General features: G+C 36.9%; 1 protein-coding gene across 1 annotated transcript in view; it reads right to left on the bottom strand.

Annotated features, from left to right (window-relative positions):
• Window positions 1–20,122, bottom strand: part of SLC5A8 (solute carrier family 5 member 8) — a 38,611-nt gene that overhangs the window by 13,410 nt on the left and 5,079 nt on the right. Inside the window, exons 3-9 of the mRNA XM_054574470.1 lie at window positions 18,328–18,379; window positions 12,071–12,138; window positions 10,959–11,113; window positions 8,276–8,416; window positions 5,056–5,185; window positions 1,959–2,047; window positions 998–1,110 (exon numbers count right to left, since the gene is read on the bottom strand). Coding sequence (XP_054430445.1) covers window positions 998–1,110; window positions 1,959–2,047; window positions 5,056–5,185; window positions 8,276–8,416; window positions 10,959–11,113; window positions 12,071–12,138; window positions 18,328–18,379 — 748 coding nt within the window. The remainder of the gene's footprint in view (window positions 1–997; window positions 1,111–1,958; window positions 2,048–5,055; window positions 5,186–8,275; window positions 8,417–10,958; window positions 11,114–12,070; window positions 12,139–18,327; window positions 18,380–20,122) is intronic.

Below are 20,122 nucleotides of genomic sequence, written 5' to 3'. Positions count from 1 at the left end.
CATACAGATGTAATGAGATAACCTGTGCATTCCTGTTACCTAGCCCCACTGATAACCCTTTCAATAAAAGCCTTTGAAGAAAGGGGCTGGGGGTGCTTCTCCACTAAGAGGGAAGTGCCCCGTCCCCTCTCCCGGCAAACAGAGAAGTGTTTGCAATGACTTGTGCTTATTCCCCCATCCACGACACTCCCAGGATGGGCTCTGCGGGATTCAGAGCCCTGCTCCCATCTCAGCGGCCCCGACAGCAGCCCTCAGATCCCGGAGCACCACGCTCCCCACGACACGCTCCATTCCCCGCACCCCGCGGCAGCTGCTGCCCAGACAGGCCGAGCAACGACCCGCAGCAGCGCTCCCCCACATGACACTCAAGACATCGAAATGAAGAATAAAGTATACCAGGCAGGTTTCTTTGAGTTAGATTCTATATCTGGGTCATGTGGTAACTGGAGGCCTTTAAACCTTTCCATTCAAGCTGATATTAAACCCCTACTTAGGTTCTATAATCTAAAAATAGAATTTTAGCATTCCTTGCACAATTTCATAGGCCACCTTCAGACAATCTATATGTACAGAAAGAACAGGCAATCAAGTCGAGTCAAAAGGCATAATGCTCTGTTTCTTTACCTTTAGTTCGTGCACACAGATGATTACCTTAAACTGACAGCTCCTTCTTAGGTAGTATAAAAAAAGTGTGGTGCCTAGTTCCAAACTAGGATAGTTCTTAAAATTTTGGTCAAAGTTGAAAAGGGAAGGGGTTGAATTTTTTCCCTGTGGCTAAGATTTTAACAGACTTGGATTAGGAAATTGTTCTTTGTGGTTCATGACAATTCACTTTTTGATGTGTGTCTCCCAAATCTTGATGGCAAATATGTCAAAGGCATACATATGTGTATATATTTACACTCAGAGGTTCTTACTCTGTATCGTTCATGGAAAAGAGTATATCTGCAAATCATCGCCCAGAGTTAAAAAGTGAACTGTGAAAATGGAAACTTACTCATTCCTTGGGAAATCCAAGAGAGAGACTTTTCTGAAAGTGAGCCAAAGTGAGGTTTGACTAAATCTTCCACAGTCACTGCAGCTAAGGCATTAATACTAGAGGACACTGTGCTGTAAAAGAAAATAAAACTTTTGATTTAGAATATTTAAACTTTAATGATACTTTAAGTGGGAATGAGAGAAGGGAAAACAAATCATTACTTCTGAAATATATCCAGATTTCTACTGTATTATTTTTAATGATCATAGCATTATCTTCCTGAAAGCTGTTATCTAAGAATGATTCAGGTGACATTTATAGGCTTAATAGTGAAAAATGATAATTTAATGTTGTTTCCATGTTGCAATTAATCCTCAGTGTTTACAGAAAGGATCTGTACTGCATAGATTATGCAGTATTATTATATAATGACTTCAAAACACACTTTGTGCACAGAAAGACTGTCGTAAATCCTCTCTAACATATGCCATAAAGATCAATATCATTAATTTCCTGATTCCTCACTAACATATGCTGTAGTTTATTAATAATAAGAATTCCCTGGAGCAAACACAGAAGGAAAGTGCAAAGAATAAGTTCAAAGAGAGTGTATATTATTCGGCATGTAAGTAGGAAATGTTAATTCTAATTTTCCATTTAACCATACTTTAGCCACATGTATATTTTAAACCAAGACTGTCAGCACCCATTTTTGATAGCTGTCATCATTGATCACTATTGTTGCGACTCTCTAGGGTATGTGACAGTGTATTAGGGAGTAGGGACCAAGTTACAAGTGCAGATAACAGACCGCTAGCCCACAGAGGTCAGAGTCACCCAACAGCGGATCCTGGAGGAGGCTGCCTCCGGTGGGCCACCTGCGCCCATGTCTGGAATTCAGCTTTATCCCCACCAATATCCAATTAAAAAGGAAACTATCAACAGGGACACCATGTATTATTAGAGTCAAAGGGCATACCTTAATGTTCCACTGTAAGCACAGGCCACAAAAAGCCCAGGAAGTCCTGGATAATCTTGTAGGATGTCCAGGACCAAATATGGCATGAGCTGAAAAATCGCAAAATTTACTCCTGAGTGCCATTTGCTACCAAGTAAACTTAACTAATGCCTCACTTATCATGCACTTTTCAGGAACTAGAGGTAGCTATTTCATATAGCTGAACCTTCCAAATACCTAAAATTAAACCCTTTAACTGCTAAGACCTAAAGAAAAGAAGAGCGTGGTAGTTAAGGCTACAGTAGGCTCAGGATCCAGACAGACATGGCTTTTTTAACTTAATTTCTCTGACCCTCAGTTTCCTCATCTGTGAAATAAGGGTAATAATACTAACCTCATAGAGTTGTTATAAAAGATAAATTAGATAATCTCTGTAAAACTGTTAGTACACTATCTGGAATACAGTAAATGCTTTATAAAAGACAGCTGTGCTCATTCTTTGAAGTAATAAATCAATTCAAACATATTTTACTCGCCTCTGTGCAAAGCAGTGTTTATTTAACTTTACCGGATGACTCAAGGCTATCCTTGTGAACTTCAATCACTGCCCAGGACTGAACGTTAATTACAGCCGCCTGAGACATAGTGACGCGTGGAAAGCAATGTCAGCAAAGTCCTGACACTTGCTCCTTTTTAGCAACTTCCTGATACCAACTTGGTTTTTTGATAAATTACTTGAAAAATAGGTATTAAATAAGGATAGGAAGGTGTATGATTTGAGCACCGTGCTACATGGTAGCCTTAAAGAAAAAATGGATTTTTAAGTCACAAGGGGCCTATGTAGATAATTCTCCAGAAAAAATGTCCTCTCGTTTGCATTGAAACATTATTCATTCCTTCTCCCTCAGTCCAGGGTGAATGCCGGTCCCGGCCTCATCAGACTGATCCACTTCACTTAACAGAGGTTGGTTTGGGGGATATGGAAAAGCATCCTCCATTGTGTGAAGGGTCTGCATTGAATTGCTCTAGCAATGCTTCCTCCATGTTCTCCGAAGCTTACTAACTCTTTATTCACAGATATGAGAATAGCATTTCTCTCTCCATGAAATGAAGACCCAATATTTGTAAGATATCTTAAAAGTCTAACTTCAAGCAATATTCTACACATAAGCAAAGGGAAAGTGTCCATTGTTGGTGTTAGAATAAGAACTAAAAATCTTCTACACTGTTACCACCGTTCTCAAAATCTTTGGGGTGATTATTTCATATTCTGAACAGCCTCCTCAGGTAAAGGCAAAATCAATGAGGTAAGATTGATTAGAGAAAATTAGTAAAACTGTATGTAGGTACGAATCCTGCTTCCTTAGGGTGAGCTCCTGCAGCACGGAGCAGAAATGTATCTTTGCATTCCTCAGGGAAGACTTTGACCTCATCTTCTTCTGTGCCTTATTTGTATTGTATTCCCAGTGAAATGTTAGATGCATTAATGACACAGTACTAGAAACATCCTGTCACGAGAATACCTCTTTGTTTTTCAAACATTTAGCACACACTCTCTAAATGATGGGTGTGTGCATGTGAGATCTTTGTATGCTTTCTATGACAAGGAACCTCAAGGTTGGGAAGTTGTAGGTTTTATGTGTTGCTTTTTTGTTGTTGTTGTTCAGGGTAAGAGGAAGGTATATGAAAAAAAATTTTTCAAAATCCTTATTGTCTTCATGATACAAACTACAGACAATAAAGACTGACCAAAAAAATCACAAATATTCTTGACCAGGGGAATATATTGGAAGAGTGCTTCCATTTTCAGAGTAAACATGATTCTTGTATTCTCTGGGTAAATAGGAAGGCTCTGTTTACCATGAGGAGGGCATGTTTTAAGATAGGGTTGAGTTACACAGCTCAGGATGCTCTCATTTTCTAACTCCACAAAAATGGTATTTTTCTGGAAATATGTGATGCATTTGCACGAACATGAAATTCAGCCTGTCTTTAATTCTAATGAATCCCCTGGGCACTTGATTTATAAGTGAGCCTTAGGAAATAATTTTGGCAAGAACTAAGAGAAAAAGAACTCAGGCTTTATACTCTGGTAGTCCTGGGTTTGAATTCTAGTTCCGCTTTCTGAAAGACAATATATGGCACAGAGGCTCAAAGTTAGGCCTCTGGGGGCAGCCTGCCTGGGCTTGAATCCTGGCTCCAGCTTTACTAGCTGGTCATCTCCTTCTCTGTGCCTCAATTTCCTCATCCTTAAAAGGGAGATAATCTTAGAACCTATCCCAGAGTGTGGCTTTCAGAATTAAGAGCTGAAATTTATACAAAGCACTTATGGTAGTTCCTGACCCATGGCAAATATCTGATCAGTGCTGGCTGCTATTCCTATTTATTAGCTATGTGACCTTGGGCAATTTATGTAACCTCTCTGAGATTCACTCATTCCCTTCTCTGTAAACTAAAAATTACAAGGTTGTGAGAATGAGATAAAGCATGCAAAGCTCTTTGCATAGAATCTTATCATATAGTTAGTATTCAGTAAATGTTCACTTATTAGATCCATTTCTCTGTCATTTAAAAACTGACTGGCAAGGGGAATATAGTCAATAATATAATAAATTTGCACGGTGAGAGATCACTAGATTTAGTGGGATGACCACATTGTATGGTATAAAAATGCCAAATTACTATATTGTATACTTGAAACTAATATAACTAATATAACATTGTAAAACTACTATATTTAAAAAAAATAAAAACTGGAAAGTAAACTATAAATGAGAGATCTAACAATACCACAAAAAGTTCTATGGTAACATGGTTTGTATATAGTTTTAGCTTTTTATAAATGTGTTTACTTTTCTACTCCCAGACTTAAACTATTTTTACTTAACACTTGGCTTGAAATTTTTTTCAGGTATTTCAATATTTTAATCTTGGATACAGCATTCTTTATTCTTGCTATATCTGCTGAAGTAATTTGCCAAATGCTTTATAGAAATCAAACATGATCCTATTATGCCTATTTATTGTTTATCTACAAGAGCATGAATATTCTTTCTTCTCAACTAATAAGCTTTCAGAATGATATTAATGCACACGTAAGAAAGGCACGGTACTGAACCTGGTCTAGTGCAGACACTTCGTTGTTTGTCCAGGGATCGCAGTCTTGGTACCTGGAATACAGGGCAAGCCCAGAGAACACTGCGCAGATGAGGATTACCCAGAGTCCCAGAAGGTTGACATAGAGAGACCTACAGAAGTGAAAACAAACCAGCAAGTGACAGTTGTAATTTCCATCCCAAAGAGGAAAGTTGTTACATAAACAGAAGAAACTTTCATGATTATATTCAATAAATGCATATTATCTTCTGTTTATCAAAAACAATTACTTATTTTATCCTGGCCTAACTTTCTATTTATGATGTCAATTAACATGTTTGGAAATACTTAGAACAGGAGAGGTTTTCCCAGAGTTCCATGGGTGTTACCTTTATAATGGTATCTAATTATACTACTTCAGGCCTTCTTGTCATGAAGTAAAAGATTTTTAATCATCAACGGATCGGCAACTATCACTCATTTTCCTTTTAAAAGCACTACAGTTTAAACTGCTAAATATACTTAGCATCTACATAGCAACTCATCAAATGTGTTTAAATGTGGTTTGTAACACCATCCATTAGTATGAAAGGCAAACCTGTATTCCTTGAACAGTATCTTCCCCAACAATGTTCAGCATCATTTTTTAATTTAATCTTTATTGTATTTTTTCCCATTACCATTTAGTCCCCTTATACCCCCTCCCCCTAGCAATCACCACACTGTTGCGCATGTCCATGAGTCCTTTCCCCTTTTTGCTCAATCCCTCCGCCCACCCGCCCACTGCCCCCACACGGTGTGTGCCCCAGTAGAATGCAAAGGTTTACGGAACAGTGCTGGAGCCAGACCGGAACATAAAACACGTCTCTACCTACCATATGTGACCCTGGGCAAATAATTTAGCCTGTCTGATCCTCAGTTTCTTCACTTGCACCTAGAGATAACAATGTCTACCTCATGGAGTTATAAGACTAAATGAAAGAGTATATATTATATGACACAGAGCTTGGCAAGTAATAAACACTTGTTAAATGGTAGTTATTGATATTAGTAGTATTGATGCCATTGAATGCTGTATCTTAATAATCAGTTGAATGGTAAACATTTCTCTCAATAAGGCAGCTACACTTTTCTCCAGTGGTGCTATGGTAGGCGCTGTGATGATCTGCCCCAGCATGAGGAGAGGTGCCACCCCTACAGTCATGGCTCCTTCTTTGGGGCATCTAATGACCACTGGATTCAGAGACTGAAAAGCTCATTCTCCTCGGCCTCACTTGGGACATGTCTGAAGACTCGCCAGAGCTTTAGGTCTCTGTTGAGACTGCATCACAGTGCACCTTCTCCCTCTGGCATTCCTGCCCTCCCCCCTTCCCTCGCTTCCCTAAGAGACTCTGGCATGCCAACCACCCCAGCGTCTGCTGCCGGTTGGGCGGACCCCGCAACGGGGCCAAACAACAGACTGCTAGCCATTTTTCCTGATTGACTAAATTTACTATGTTTTGTTACTGTCTAAAAAATAGATTAAGTAACTATATCTCCTCTCCAAAGCATCAGAAAAGATACCCAGGCCCTTCCTGCTCAGGCACTCCCCTTGCCTGTATATGAGTTTAATACTTTACCGTATTGTTTTATGTGGCTTGAATGCTATTCAAATAGATCACTTATCAACGTCTGATGTTGTCCATGGTCCACCAAGGCCAGTAAGTCTGATTTGGGGCTGGGATCCATTCTTCCCATGGAGCCAGCATTAGAAAGCCAGTGAAAATGGTTTCCCTGAGCTTAGGTAGTCTGCCTTGTTAAGGAGGCCCATTGGGCTATTCTGAAGGAAAACTTTTTTTTTTAAGGAAGCTCTAATACTGTTCTTTTAGTTACAAAAGTGGGCTTTGTGAGCTTCATGTTCCCAACAAAATAGAAGAGCATGTGCACAATTATTAATACTTTGGCAAATGCATCAGTCCTAGTATAGATTTAAAGTCAGGTGGATTACTGGATATATAAGTTACCTTCATTCAAAGTTCCTTAAAATACCACAACTCTTAAGCCCACTTTTGGGGGATTGCCTATCCAGGTATTGTACTCACATTCATACAGATTTTTTATTATGGAATTTTGTCAAAGACAATGTCTAAACCAACCTACTCTCAATATATTGAGATCTGACATGTGACATCACAGTATTTTCATGTTTTCATTAGACCAGAAATAGAATTGCCACTCCTTGTCCCATCCCAATCACTCTGATACTCTTAATCAACCTATGTAGAGTTTTTAAGCCCCTAAACACCTGTGGGCTGAGTCGGCCTCATCTGTCAATGTGGGAAGTGGCAGTCACCAAGCTTATCTGAGGCCTCCTGAGAAAGAACCGGCCACTGTTCGTACTTTTTGTTCAAGCTAATGGGCTCGGGAGTTCTCCGATGGTGTTGTCCTTCTGATTTCTGTGCTTTGTCCAAATCACTCTGCCTACCTGGAAGGCGCTCCCACTCTTCCCACATGTGATCCTTCTTTAGGATCTGCCTGGTTGACAGGAGTCTCTCAACCAGGATTCACATCCCATGATTTGAAGTGGGAAAAGGAATTCACATTTGATAGACCCCTACCATCTGTGTATTGAACACAGCATTTTACAACACCTCCCATGAGACGTATAATATTTCTCATGCTCCTTTTACAAGTTTAGAAACTGAAGTTCAGAGAGACTAAGTAACTTGCCCAGGATCACTCAAGTAGCAAATATTAGAGCAGAGTTTTAAACCCATGACTGTCTGACAATAAAATATACCAGCACATCTAGGTTGCTCTGAAACATTTCCTCTATTGTGATTGTGTTTCATGGAACTGTTGTACCTCTCTAGTGTTATTTCACTAGAGTATAGTATTTTACTTGAGTATATTACTTGAGTATTAGAGTATTTTACTTGAATATATTTTCCTAATTTGCTGCTAAGTTACTTGATGACAAGAGCCATAATTTGTAATTTCCCCATATATCCTTGTACAAACAGATGCACAATAAATGCCTTTTTATTTAATAAGATTTCTTTTCCTTAATAATTCATATAAGTATTTAAATATCTTAGGTAAAACATACAGTACCACTTTGTTCTACTCCATCCTTTCATGTATCTGTTGGAATTTCATGACATAAAACATAGACTTAAGCAAACTTAAGCTTGACTTATGAAAGATTTTCCATAAAGATAATCAATTGTTATTAAGGATACATATACCATAGTTTGGCTTACAGTTTTGCCTGGAATCTATTTTTACAGGAAATATATCTCTGTACTTGGGATTGGTTGACACCATACAGGCTGGTCCAAGTGAAGGTCCCTCCTATAAGAATTGTCCAGAACGTGTGTCTTTGCAAAGGATTAGGATTAAAACTAAATGAAAACAGAAAGAAAACAAATCAGAACTATTGGGAGAAAAAACTACAGAAATCGCCCCAGAGTATTTTTGGAAGCAAACAAGGAATACTAATATAAATATATACACATACATAGGTACAAATTTATTAAGTAATTGTAAAAGGTAGAAATATTCCTAACTTAAGTTCAGTGAAATAAAATTGATACTTTCAGAGAGTTGGGAATTCTAGATGGGATTGGGAAAAAAAATGAACATTCTAATAATTCTGAGCATTTATACAAATTATTCTCCCATGGCTATAGGAAGTAATTTAAACCAGTCTTCCATGTTGTAATCAGAGAAGAGCATGAAGCTAAGAAAGAAAGAGAAGGGCACCTAAGTACATGGCAGCAACAGATAGAGTACTGAAATGAACACAAAATTGACACATCTTGTGTGTATAATTCCTCTCTTAGCACATGTACACAGTTATAATTGATATTCAAGCATAAGAATTCAGTCAATTAATAGTGTAAAAGTTTTCATGTTCTAAAACTACTATGTCGCAATAATTGTGCTTTCTTTAAATGCTGCGTACACAAGCTAAATACTAAAAGTTCGAAGTCACTTTATGATATGTACCGAATATTGTTACAAGGAAAGCTCAACTTCCACATTTAATACATCTTTTAACCCTTAATGTATCACCTTGGGGGAATGATTCTGTTCATCTCTGATACACAACAGAAGCTTTAAAAATTTCTTCAAAACTAGCTTTCATGGAAACTTTCTGAACATTATACAATTCTGAAAATGTTTCCAATCAGTTGAGTAAAATGTTCCAATTTTGTGTATATTCTGGCATTCCTATAAAAAGATTAGAACATCTATTCCATATTCTAACATTTAATATCAAAGTCGAAGAGTTTCAAGGGTGTTGACTTTTTCTCCCACAGGGAAAGTACCTATTATATTAGCTAATGGAAGTCAAAAGCCAAACACATTCAGTGAGCTATGTGAGGCAACAGAAGCTTCAGAACTACCCAACACAGAGATTTTAGGCTACACACAGAATACATGTGCAACTACAGACTGTACAGAAAATACCAAGACAAAAATCCTTCTCTTTGTTTGTCTCAACCATAGCAGATCTCTTGCCCACATATTCTTAAAGCAAAGCTGCATAACAAGGGATAGTCAGTAAGGTATTTCATCATTGCTTAATTGGTTGGCAACCTTCAAAGTAAAGCTCATAAAAATGGCTAATCTTTTACTTTTTAGAATCTCTTACTGATATGTGAGTTATCATTTCAACGTGGCAATGTTTATCCTTTTTTATAAAGTGACAGTTGTCTTTGCAGAAAAATGACCGGTTTCACATCCTCTCCCCTCAGCCTCGCCTACTAGGAAGAGATGTAGGAGCAGTCAAGTTCTCCTGAGTGGCCACTGCTTCTTGGTGTCATTCCTCCCTTCAGGTAACAGTGACCCAGGTCTGTCCCAGGAAAATACCACTTCTCCATTAAAAAGTCTAAGTGGCTGTCAATAAAAATGTCCGGCTCTGCCCTAGCTAAGTGATGCAGTCGTGGCCAAGTTGGGCCAATTGGAGGCTCCCTCCCTTGGAATGTGAATCTTGGGGTAAAAGGAAAAAGAAATATCGAAAACAACTGAAGTCGATTCTCTGAAATACATCCCTGCAAATTAACGCAATGACCCTGTTCAATTTATGAGAATGCTCTCCTCAAACATTAGTGCCTACTTTCAGAAAGCCAGAAGAGAGTCACCAAGAGCACAATAATCTTTTTCCTCTTAAAATAATGTCAGCCTGCCTGTCTCAAAATGGAGCTACGTAAAGAGCAAATAAGCTGCTCCATGCAAAATAAGCCCTTCTCCACACTGAATATGAAGTACAAGAATGACACTGATGACCCAAACGGAAAAGGTGATTTAAATATCCTTTTAAATTGGATGACACATTTGTGGTGAAATAGCTAGTTTCTCCAGTAATCTTTCTCTAGGAAAACTGGACAGCTGTTTAACACACATTATAGCATGTGCCATACTAACGCTTGAGGTATCAGCCATAACTTTTCTAGGCAATTCTCTTGAAATAATATATAATAGGATATAATGCAGCTTACATATTTACATATGCCTATGTAAAGTTCTCCAGGCTACTTGAAACATGGAACTGTCAAAATGAATCATGGTCTTTTAGTGCTTTTCTCATAAGAGGTTTCTTTTCTTATTTCTCCACTATCCCTTCCTTTACCACCGTACCCCTCTCTTCAACCTAGTCCAGACTTTACTGTCTGAAAGAAAATACTCTTATGCTATCAGTCCCTTCTCAGGAGGAAGCACCATCCTAGGTATCATGTAGCTGAGTACACCTGACTGCTTTAACCTTTTAGAGACCTGGTGAAAAGTCCTTACACATTTACTTGCCAGTTTCAAATTTCTGTATTACATCCTTTGTGGGGTTTTTTCCTAATGTAAACTAACTATTTCAATAAAGTGATTTTTGCAGAAAAACAAACAAACAAAAATATTGTACTAATCAAGACGTAAATAGCAACTTACTTCCAGAAGTTTAATCTTCCACCTTTAGAGGCATCATTTATAATAGTGCTGATTCCACCTTGAACCACTGAGGCTTGTATAATCACACACAGAAACCCAGCCAACATGATTCCAACTTGGAAAACATCCGTCCAGATAACTGCCTTAAGACCGCCCTTTGAGGGGAAAGTGTATTAGGATTAATGCTTCTGTCAGACATTATTAAGCACCTTCATGCTTATACATTCTGCTGTACAAACTTATTGAATACATGGATCTTGACCAAGAAGTGCACTTAAGGGAGATAGGCTGGGAAAGCCATCAAGAAAAGGTGATGTTTAAGCCAAACCTTCAAACATACAAGAGGCAGAGACAGAAGGTCCTCCCAGCAGAGAAAACAACATGGGCAAAAGCATAGAGAGGTCAAAGTATGTGGTATATTGAGTATAGCTAAATATATATTTTGGAGGAAAGTGGAGTGGTATGGGGAGACTGTTGGGAAAAATATTCAGAGTAAAATGGTAAACAGCAATATCATAGATTTTATCCTATAGGCAGGGCTGGTCTTCAAACAGCATGCACACAGAAGGTCATCCCAATTGTTGGAATACTAAAATAGTTTTGAATTAGCCACTGCCACAAAATTCCTGAGTATCCCCCTCCAGTCCCTTTGACTTTGACACCACTCCACCTAAAAGACTCAGTAATTAAAAGGTTAAAGCCTAGATTAAAGCCTAAGGGCCAGGATCCACTGGGAGTATCAGTACTCAAGCCAAACTAGTCCTTAAATATTGTGCCTGTCCCTAAAGATGTGAGAAGTTATCTCAGGTTTCTAGCCTGAGGAATAACATAAACACAGCTATATAATAACTTGGCAACCATAAGGAAGACAAGATTAGGGACCATTGCATGGTTCAGGTGAAAGAAAACATTTTCAGTTATGGTTAATGTTCTAAAAAGGACCAAAGAATTCTGTCATTTACCCCAGGCTGAATATTCATTACAAAAATGTATACTGTGGGAGATAAGAGAGTAGGTGTGAACAACCCAGATTGCAGCATGCAACTACTGGAATTTTCAATTTTGCAAAGCAAGCGTATAGAGTGAAGGGAGAAATAATGTTGTTGACATACCAGTGTACAGTAGAATGTGCAGACGACCCCTGTAGCCACTACTGCGCCCCACAGATCAAATCCTGTGACTGTTGAAGAAAGGAAACACATGTATAACCGTGAAATATGCATAATAAAAGTGCTTCTCAAAACATCAGGGGGAAGCTCTATCCTTTATTGGGTACCCTTTTACCTAAAACTAGACCCAAATCTCATAAGGTATACTAAAAAAATTGGAGTTTAAAATTCTATTTGATGAGTTAAATAGAGCTGGTCTCTAGCCTCAGATAACATACATAGACCCATAATTGGCTAAATTAAATATCTGAAAAACATTTAGATTGTAATTAAGCTAAGAAACTGCTTCATAACATGAAGTAGCTATTCAATGAAGACCAAGGGTATTCATCATCATGGTTCAAATAAACACATTGTCCTACCAGTCCTTGAAAGACAAGTTGTGCATATTACTAAAATGAGACTAAGATAGAGAAAAGCCTATCTAATTTTCTACCATTTATCTAAGTAGCGGAGGGGCATATTATATTTTATAAAATAGAAGGATGAATCTATGGCCACATATTTGATAATGAATGAATTCCTCAAAAGACGTAATTTGTTGCAATTCACTCAAGAAGAAATAGGTGATCTGCATAGACCTATATCTATTAAAGAAATTGAATTAATTATCTTCCAAAATAAAAAGCTTCAGCTCAGATGGGTTCACTGGTGAATCCTAGCAAACATTTAAGATAAAAATTATACCAACTCTCTACAATGGCTTTCAGAGGAGAGAGACAGGAAATACTTCCTAACTCATTCTATGAGGCCAGCATTACCCTACTATCAAAACCAGGAAAAGACATTACAAGAAAAGAAAACTAGAGACCAATACTCTTAAGAACAGAGATGCAAAAATCCTCAACAAAATATCAGTGAATCAAATCATAAAAGTGTAAAAAGAATTATACACTATGACCAAGTGGGATTTATTCCACATATGCAAGGCTGGTTCAGTATCTGAAAATCAATTAATGAAATTTATTATATCAATAGGCTTTAAAAAAGAATATTACATGATCATATTAATAAATGCAGAAGCATTTGACAAAATCCAACACCCATACATGATAAAGACTCTCAATAAACTAGAAATAGAGGGGAAATTTCTCAGCTTGATAAAGATTATCTACAAAAAAACCTACAGCTAACAAACATCGTAATTAATGGGGAGAAAATGGAAGCTTTCCCACTAAGATTGGGTACAAGGCAAAGAAATCTCCTCTCAACACTCCGTTTCAACATCATACTGAAATTCCTTGCTAATACAATAAAGCAAGAAAAAGACATAAAAGGTCTACAGATTGGGAAGAAAGAAATAAAACCCTCGTTGTTCACAGATGACATGATCATCTACATAGGAAATCCGAAAGAATCAATAAAACATCTCCTGAAACTAATAAGGAATTATTACATGGTTGCAGGATACAAGTTAATATACAGACAGAAGTCAATTGCTTTCCTCTATACCAAAGATAAACAAGTGGAATTTTGCTGGTGCTTTCACACCACACCAATTTCTTAGAAAATGGATCAACCACTTTCATCTTGGCTCCCTCTTTGCTGCCTTTCATAAAGTGCTTGTTTGTTCTTGCCAACCTCCATGGTGCTGCTCAGGAGGCCAAAAGTCGAATCATAATTTTCAAAGAATGAAATTTACTCATGTTTATGAAGTTAATTTTTCATTAAAATTGTTTTTAAACTTTAAAAAACACATTACTAGTTATATTAGCACCCCAAAATAAAATACTTAGCTATCAATATAACAAAATATATGCAAGATCTATACGAGGGAAACGACAAAACTCTGATGAATAAAATGAAAGAACTAAATAAGTGGAAAAATATTCCATGTTTATGGATAGAAAGACTGATTACTGTTAAGATCTGAGTTCTTCCCAGTTTCATCTATAAATTCAATGCAATCCTAACCAAAGTACCAGCAAGTTATTTTGTTTATAACTACAAACTGTGTAGAATCAAAAAACTGATTCTGAAGTTTATGAGGAGAGGCAAAAGTCTCTGAATTGCCAACACAATATTGAAGGAGAAGAACCAAGTTGGAAAACTGACTCTACCTGAAGGCTTACTATAAAGTTACAGTAATCAAGGTAGTGTGGCATTGGCAAAAGAATAGACAAGTAGATTGGTAGAAAAGAAAAGAGAACTCAGAAACAAACCTCATAAGTACAGTCAAGTGATCTTTGGCCGAGTAGCAAAGGCAACTCTGCTACTCTCTTTACCAAGGGGTAAAGACAGTTTCATCAATAAATGGTGAGGAACAGTTAGATATCACAGGCAAATAAACGTAACTCCAGATACAGATCTTCCACCCTTCACTAAAATTAAACCAAGATGGCTCATAGGCTTAACTGTAGAATGCAAAATTATTAAGTTCCTAGAATATAACAAAGGAAAAAAAAAGATACCTAGGATATAAATAGATACCTAGGATATAAATACAACACCAAAGACACAATCCACTACAGAAATAGTTGATCAGTTAGACTTTATTACATTAAAATTAAAAGTATCTTCTCTTAAAAAAAATACAGTATCACAAGAATTAGAAGATAAGCCACAGACTGGGAGAAAATTGTACAAAAAAAACCTGTTATCAAAAATGTACAAAAAGAAAACCTCTTAAAAGTTAATGTTAAGAAAACAACCCAATTCAAAAATAGCGCAAAGATTTTAACAAACACCTCGCCAAAGAAGATACATAGATGGAAAATAAACATATATAAACATATGAAAAAAATCCTCCACATGATATGTGATCAGGGAAATACAAATTAAAATAACAAGATACCAGTACACACCTAACAGAATGGTCAAAATGTGGAATACTGACAATACCAAATGCTGATGAGGATATGGAGCAACAGAATTCTTTCATATATTGCTGGTGAAAATGTAAAATAGTCAAAAGTAGTGGCCATTTTTAAAGACAGTTTGGCAGTTTCTTATAAAACTATACTCTTACTACACAATCTAGCAATCATGCTCCTTGGTATTTACCCAAAAGAGTTGAAAACTATGCCCACACAAAAACCTACACACATATGTTTACAGCAGCTTTCTTCTGAGCTTCCACTACTTGAAAACAACTGAGATGTCCTTAAGGAGGGGGGTGGATAATTAAATTGTGGAAAATCCATACAATGGAATATTATTCAACACTAAAAAGAAATAAGTTTTTAAGCCACAAAGTAACATGAAGGAAAGTTTTTTATTTGAGGGAGAGGGAGCAGGAGGCAGCGGGGCGGGGGAGACATCAACTTGTTGTTCCACTTATTTATGCACTCATTGGTTGCTTCTTGTATGTGCCCTGACTTGGATCGAACCTGTAGACTTGGTGTACCAGGCGATGCTCTAACCAACTGAGCTACCTGGCCAGGGCAACATGTGGGAACTTTAAAAGCATATTACTAATTAATAATAGAAGCCAATCTGAAAAGACTACATACTGCATGATTCCAACTATACGCTTTCTGGAAAAGGCAAAACTATAGAAAGAATAGTGCTTGCCAGAGGACGGGGGGAAAGAATAGCCAGAGCACAGAGAATTTTTAGGGCAGTAAAAATACTCTGTATGATGTGATGATGAATGTATGTCATTACACATTTGCCCAAACCCACAGAAGGTACAGACCGAGAGTGAACTCTAAGGTAAATGTGGACTTTGAGTGATCATGACGTGACAATGTAGATTCATTCTTGGTAACAGATGTACCACTCTGGTGAATGATATTGATAATGGAGGAAGCTAGGCATGTATGGGGGCGGAAGGTATACTGAAAATCTCTGTACCTTACTCTCAATTTTGATGAAACATAAAGCTTCTCTAAAAATTATCTTTAAAAAAGTGTAAATATTTTTTTAAAAAAGAAGGATAAATTAAAAAACAGGAATAAAGTTACCTGTGGGGAGGGGGAACAGGGTAGGAGAGACTGTGATGTAAATTAGGTTTCTCTAAACATATTTTATTTTGTAGACTGGACTTTGGAACCATGTAAACGTTCTACTTCATTATAAAATTAAATTAAAAAACTCCTAAAAATCAAAAGCAAAATGAAATAAATTAACTTAGGTGTATATCAAATTTGTGATATAATCACAGAGAAATTAAATATGTCAAGAGACTTTAATACACAATAATTTAATAGACATCCCTATTGGGATACACCCTAAGGGAAAAAACTTCAGAGTAATAAATTTTAATTGTTTTTGGTTATCATATTATTAGTAAAAATGTTGAAATTGTTAATTGAAAACTATTACATTAGTAGTTCTCAACTTTGTACATTAAAGGTACCAGAGAAGAATTTTAAAATCCCAATGACTCTGCCACTCAAGAAGCCAATTAATTCAGAATCACAAGGACTGAAAGCCAGGCATTAGCAGTTTTTAAAAATTCCCCAGGTGGATCCAATCTGCAGCCCAGCTTGAGAAAACAGTATATGTCTACACATATATTTGCATAAAGAAAATAATCTTGTTACTATTCTTTTTTTTTAAAAAAAAAACAAGAGTTTCAGCATAAAATAAGAGACAAAATATAAAATCAAATTAGTTAGGCAAAGAAACTGTACTCCCAAATTTGAATTCAAAAATTGGAGAAATTAGCATGAACTCTTTTTTTATTTTTTTCTTTAATATACATCCCCCAGTTCTGTCCACTAAAAAGACCTAGAATAAATGACCAACTCAGTAGCAATGAATACCTCTAATATTTAGATTGTGGTCTGTAAATACAATTTCCCCTCAAAAAGAATAACTGATACCAGGACAGGTGCCAGGAAATTTACTAGGTAAAACTGAAACATCTTGCTCTTCCAGAAAACAAGGTAGCTATTAAACACTATTGTAATCACATCAAGTGGTTCCAAGAGACAACTTAATGAGGCTCCTGCTGGACAAAAATGAGACATTAATGTTAATGTTTTAAAGTGATGAAGTTCCAATTCAGTTAAACAAGTTTCTACTGAGTACTGTTACACAGTAAGTAATATGTCTATTCTTGTGACTACCACCTCGGTCACTATGAAGCAGACAATTGATATTCAAGGGGTCAAAATGCAGTCCCTTGGGTTCTCATTTATTCCAAAGGAGTTTCTCAATAAACTGAAAAAAACAGAATGTTTGGTGAAGGTACTGCTCTCTTTCTCCTAGAACTGCACATTAAAACCGCACTTTAAAACCCTAAAGACAAAATCTTCACTAACACTTACAGTCAATAGGTAACTTATGAAGTTTATAGCTCAGTTTTTTTACATATGATTCATTCATGATGTTGGTACTATTGACATGGAACATGCCTAACATTCAGAAGTCAAGAGCACATTACATAATGGAGTTGTTTGCAATGAGACCGCCGCACTTCATAAAATTGGGTGATAACTACTATCAATCTATAATGAAATAAGAAAAATTAAAGTGTGGAGTTAGCAAGGTATTTTTTTTCATTTTATATTAACTCCAGGGATTGCACCATATTCCTCCCATCACAGAGTCCATTTGTCCATTTCACCAGGAAGTTTTAGAGGTAAACTCCCTTCTGATTGATAAGAATTAAGGATATAGAGTTTCCCTGAAGCCTTTTGAGATTATAACTGACATAAACCTGTGCCTCAGTAAATTATCCCGGTTTCACAGCTATTATCTGCCTAAAGCTAGAGAGTGTAGTAATGTGTTGATCAGCACAACCTTTGTCCATTTGTTTCTAAGGGCCCTATAGTCATCTGTCCTTTTACTAGTAGCAATAGTCAAATCACACAAATCTATTTATTTTGCTTTTTGGACCACAATAGAAATGGGGAGAAGAAAAGCGTCTTTCCCTGCCAGGTGTTAGAACATAACTGAGCCAAACAACAGGAAAAAGCATCTTGGAGATGGACTCCAGTTTGCAGCCACAAAGGAGAGAAGTGCAGTCATTCATGATTCTGACTATAGAGGGCGCCCCTTCTGAAGGAATGGTGAATGGCTGTTCAGCACCTCCCCGGGACGCGCTTGCTTAGTGAGGTCTGTCCTACTAATGAACCCTTTTGGAACTCTGGATTCAGGAATTCAAAGAAACTGCTAGTGTAGATGCTGAACCCACCTTTCCTGCCTCTAGCTGACGCAGGTTTTTGGAAGCATTCCTCCATCTCCCCAGAAAATAAAGTCTATTAAAAGTGAACCCCGAACGTAACATAATTGATAACTCTAAAATGTACCTTGATTCAAAGCCAGGGCAGGGGCATAAATAACAATTCCAGTATACAGAACCTAGAGGGAAAAAAGAAGACCAAGTGAATGATATGAGTTATAAAATATAATATGAATATTTTTCTACAAATTCAATTGTAAATTAAAACAACAGTTTGATATACTTAATAAAATGTGTTCATAACTTGAAAATATTACTTAGTAAAGTTAATTCCCCTTTTCCATGTGTGGTATAGTCATAGGTTATAAAAATCTTTTACGACCATTTTGTGTAAAAATACGGACTTTTCATGTGGTGCTAGTGTAGACAGCCACTGACCCCCCAACTCAAGCTAGAAATCAGTTTTCCTATGTCTGAAACAATTAGAAAGAAAGAATATAAATTTAAAAGTGGATGATCCCTCAGTCATATGCCTTCAAACTATTGTTAATCACTGCATAATTAATTAGGAAAACAGTGAAAATTTTAAAAACTGATTTGTAAAAGTCTGCATGGCCATTAATTAAACAAAAATGTAAATTTGCTCTAAAAACTCATGAAAGCCAACCAAAACTGCATTCCACCTTTTTTATATTATTTATTTTGTTCATTCATACATGTAATAAATACTTATTAGTCTGGGGTGCAGTAGTGAATAAGATAAATAAGGTTTTTTTCTCAAATATCATTTCCATTGCACTTGATATTTCAAATACATCACAGAAGCTGACTCTATGATTACTCTATACAAAAATGAAAAGAACCATCTTAGGAAAAGAACTTTATCATGTAGTGTTGAAAGTAAGTCCTTCGTATGGGAGATGCTAAAGCTCCCCTCTTTTTTGTAAGAATGAACTAGCTTTCCAGTAATTATTCTGTTCAAGCAGATTTGAAATGTGACCACAGGCCACCTTAACACTAGTGACCACTTTTCATTTCTGTTGGCATCTCTAACAATGATCCAGAGAGGGTCTGAACTGTTAGCAAATACAAGCTACAGGCCTCAGCCCTATGTCAGAATGTCTACCAGACCCCAAATGGCTCCTTCCTTTCATGCTGCAAGTGTTAAGGACTGATATAATTTAAGTAATGTAATTCACAAAGATATAAAATGGAGTTGAGCTACATAATTTACAAAGGTGTTCTGTCATGCTATAGCAAATGCTTAGGTAGCTGTTGATTGGAGAAATGCTATTGTTTAGGCATTTAGATAAGAATGAAATAAAGATAAGAATGAAAACTTCTTTCTAGGCTTCCATTATCAAAACCATCCCTAAAGTACTTGGCTGCCAAAAGGAAGACAGATGTAACTCCTGTGGCAATAATCACGGGGAGCCTCCAAAAGCCTGAATGAAGGGTGGAAAGCCTCTCTGGCACCGACTGCTTGGCAAGTCTTTGCTTTCCATTGTGCCAAACAGTAAATCTATGCTTGGCATATTCTCAAATTATGAATTGTGTGCTTGGCTTTAAAAACACCCCCAGAATGTATGGCTCTATTGTTTTACCCCCAGTGGCTGCTTTAATTGGGTCTGAAGGCTCAGTTTTTAAAAGGGAGAACAGATCCATTTTTTTAAAGTATGCTTTCAAAGAAAATTGTTTCCTTATGTCTTCCTACCTCAACTAATTTTTTTCAAACCTATTATTTAACATATTGCAAAACTACTGTGAAACATGTAACTTGTTTTCCCTTTGTTAAAAGTCCTGTTCTCAGCTACTAGAGCTCTTTCAAAAATCTTTGTCATCTCAACAATGCCCTTTACTGTCACTTTGGTGGGGAGGGGGGCTAAGGAACAGCATATTTCCTAAAACAACATAACTGTTGC

The sequence above is a fragment of the Pteronotus mesoamericanus genome, unplaced genomic scaffold (genome assembly GCF_021234165.1).
Source record: "Pteronotus mesoamericanus isolate MK-2021 breed Mesoamerican mustached bat unplaced genomic scaffold, CSHL_Meso_final contig_263, whole genome shotgun sequence".
NCBI lineage: Eukaryota > Metazoa > Chordata > Mammalia > Chiroptera > Mormoopidae > Pteronotus > Pteronotus mesoamericanus.
The sequence above is the reverse complement of the archived record's forward strand: the minus strand, read 5'-3'. Positions and strand labels throughout refer to the sequence as shown.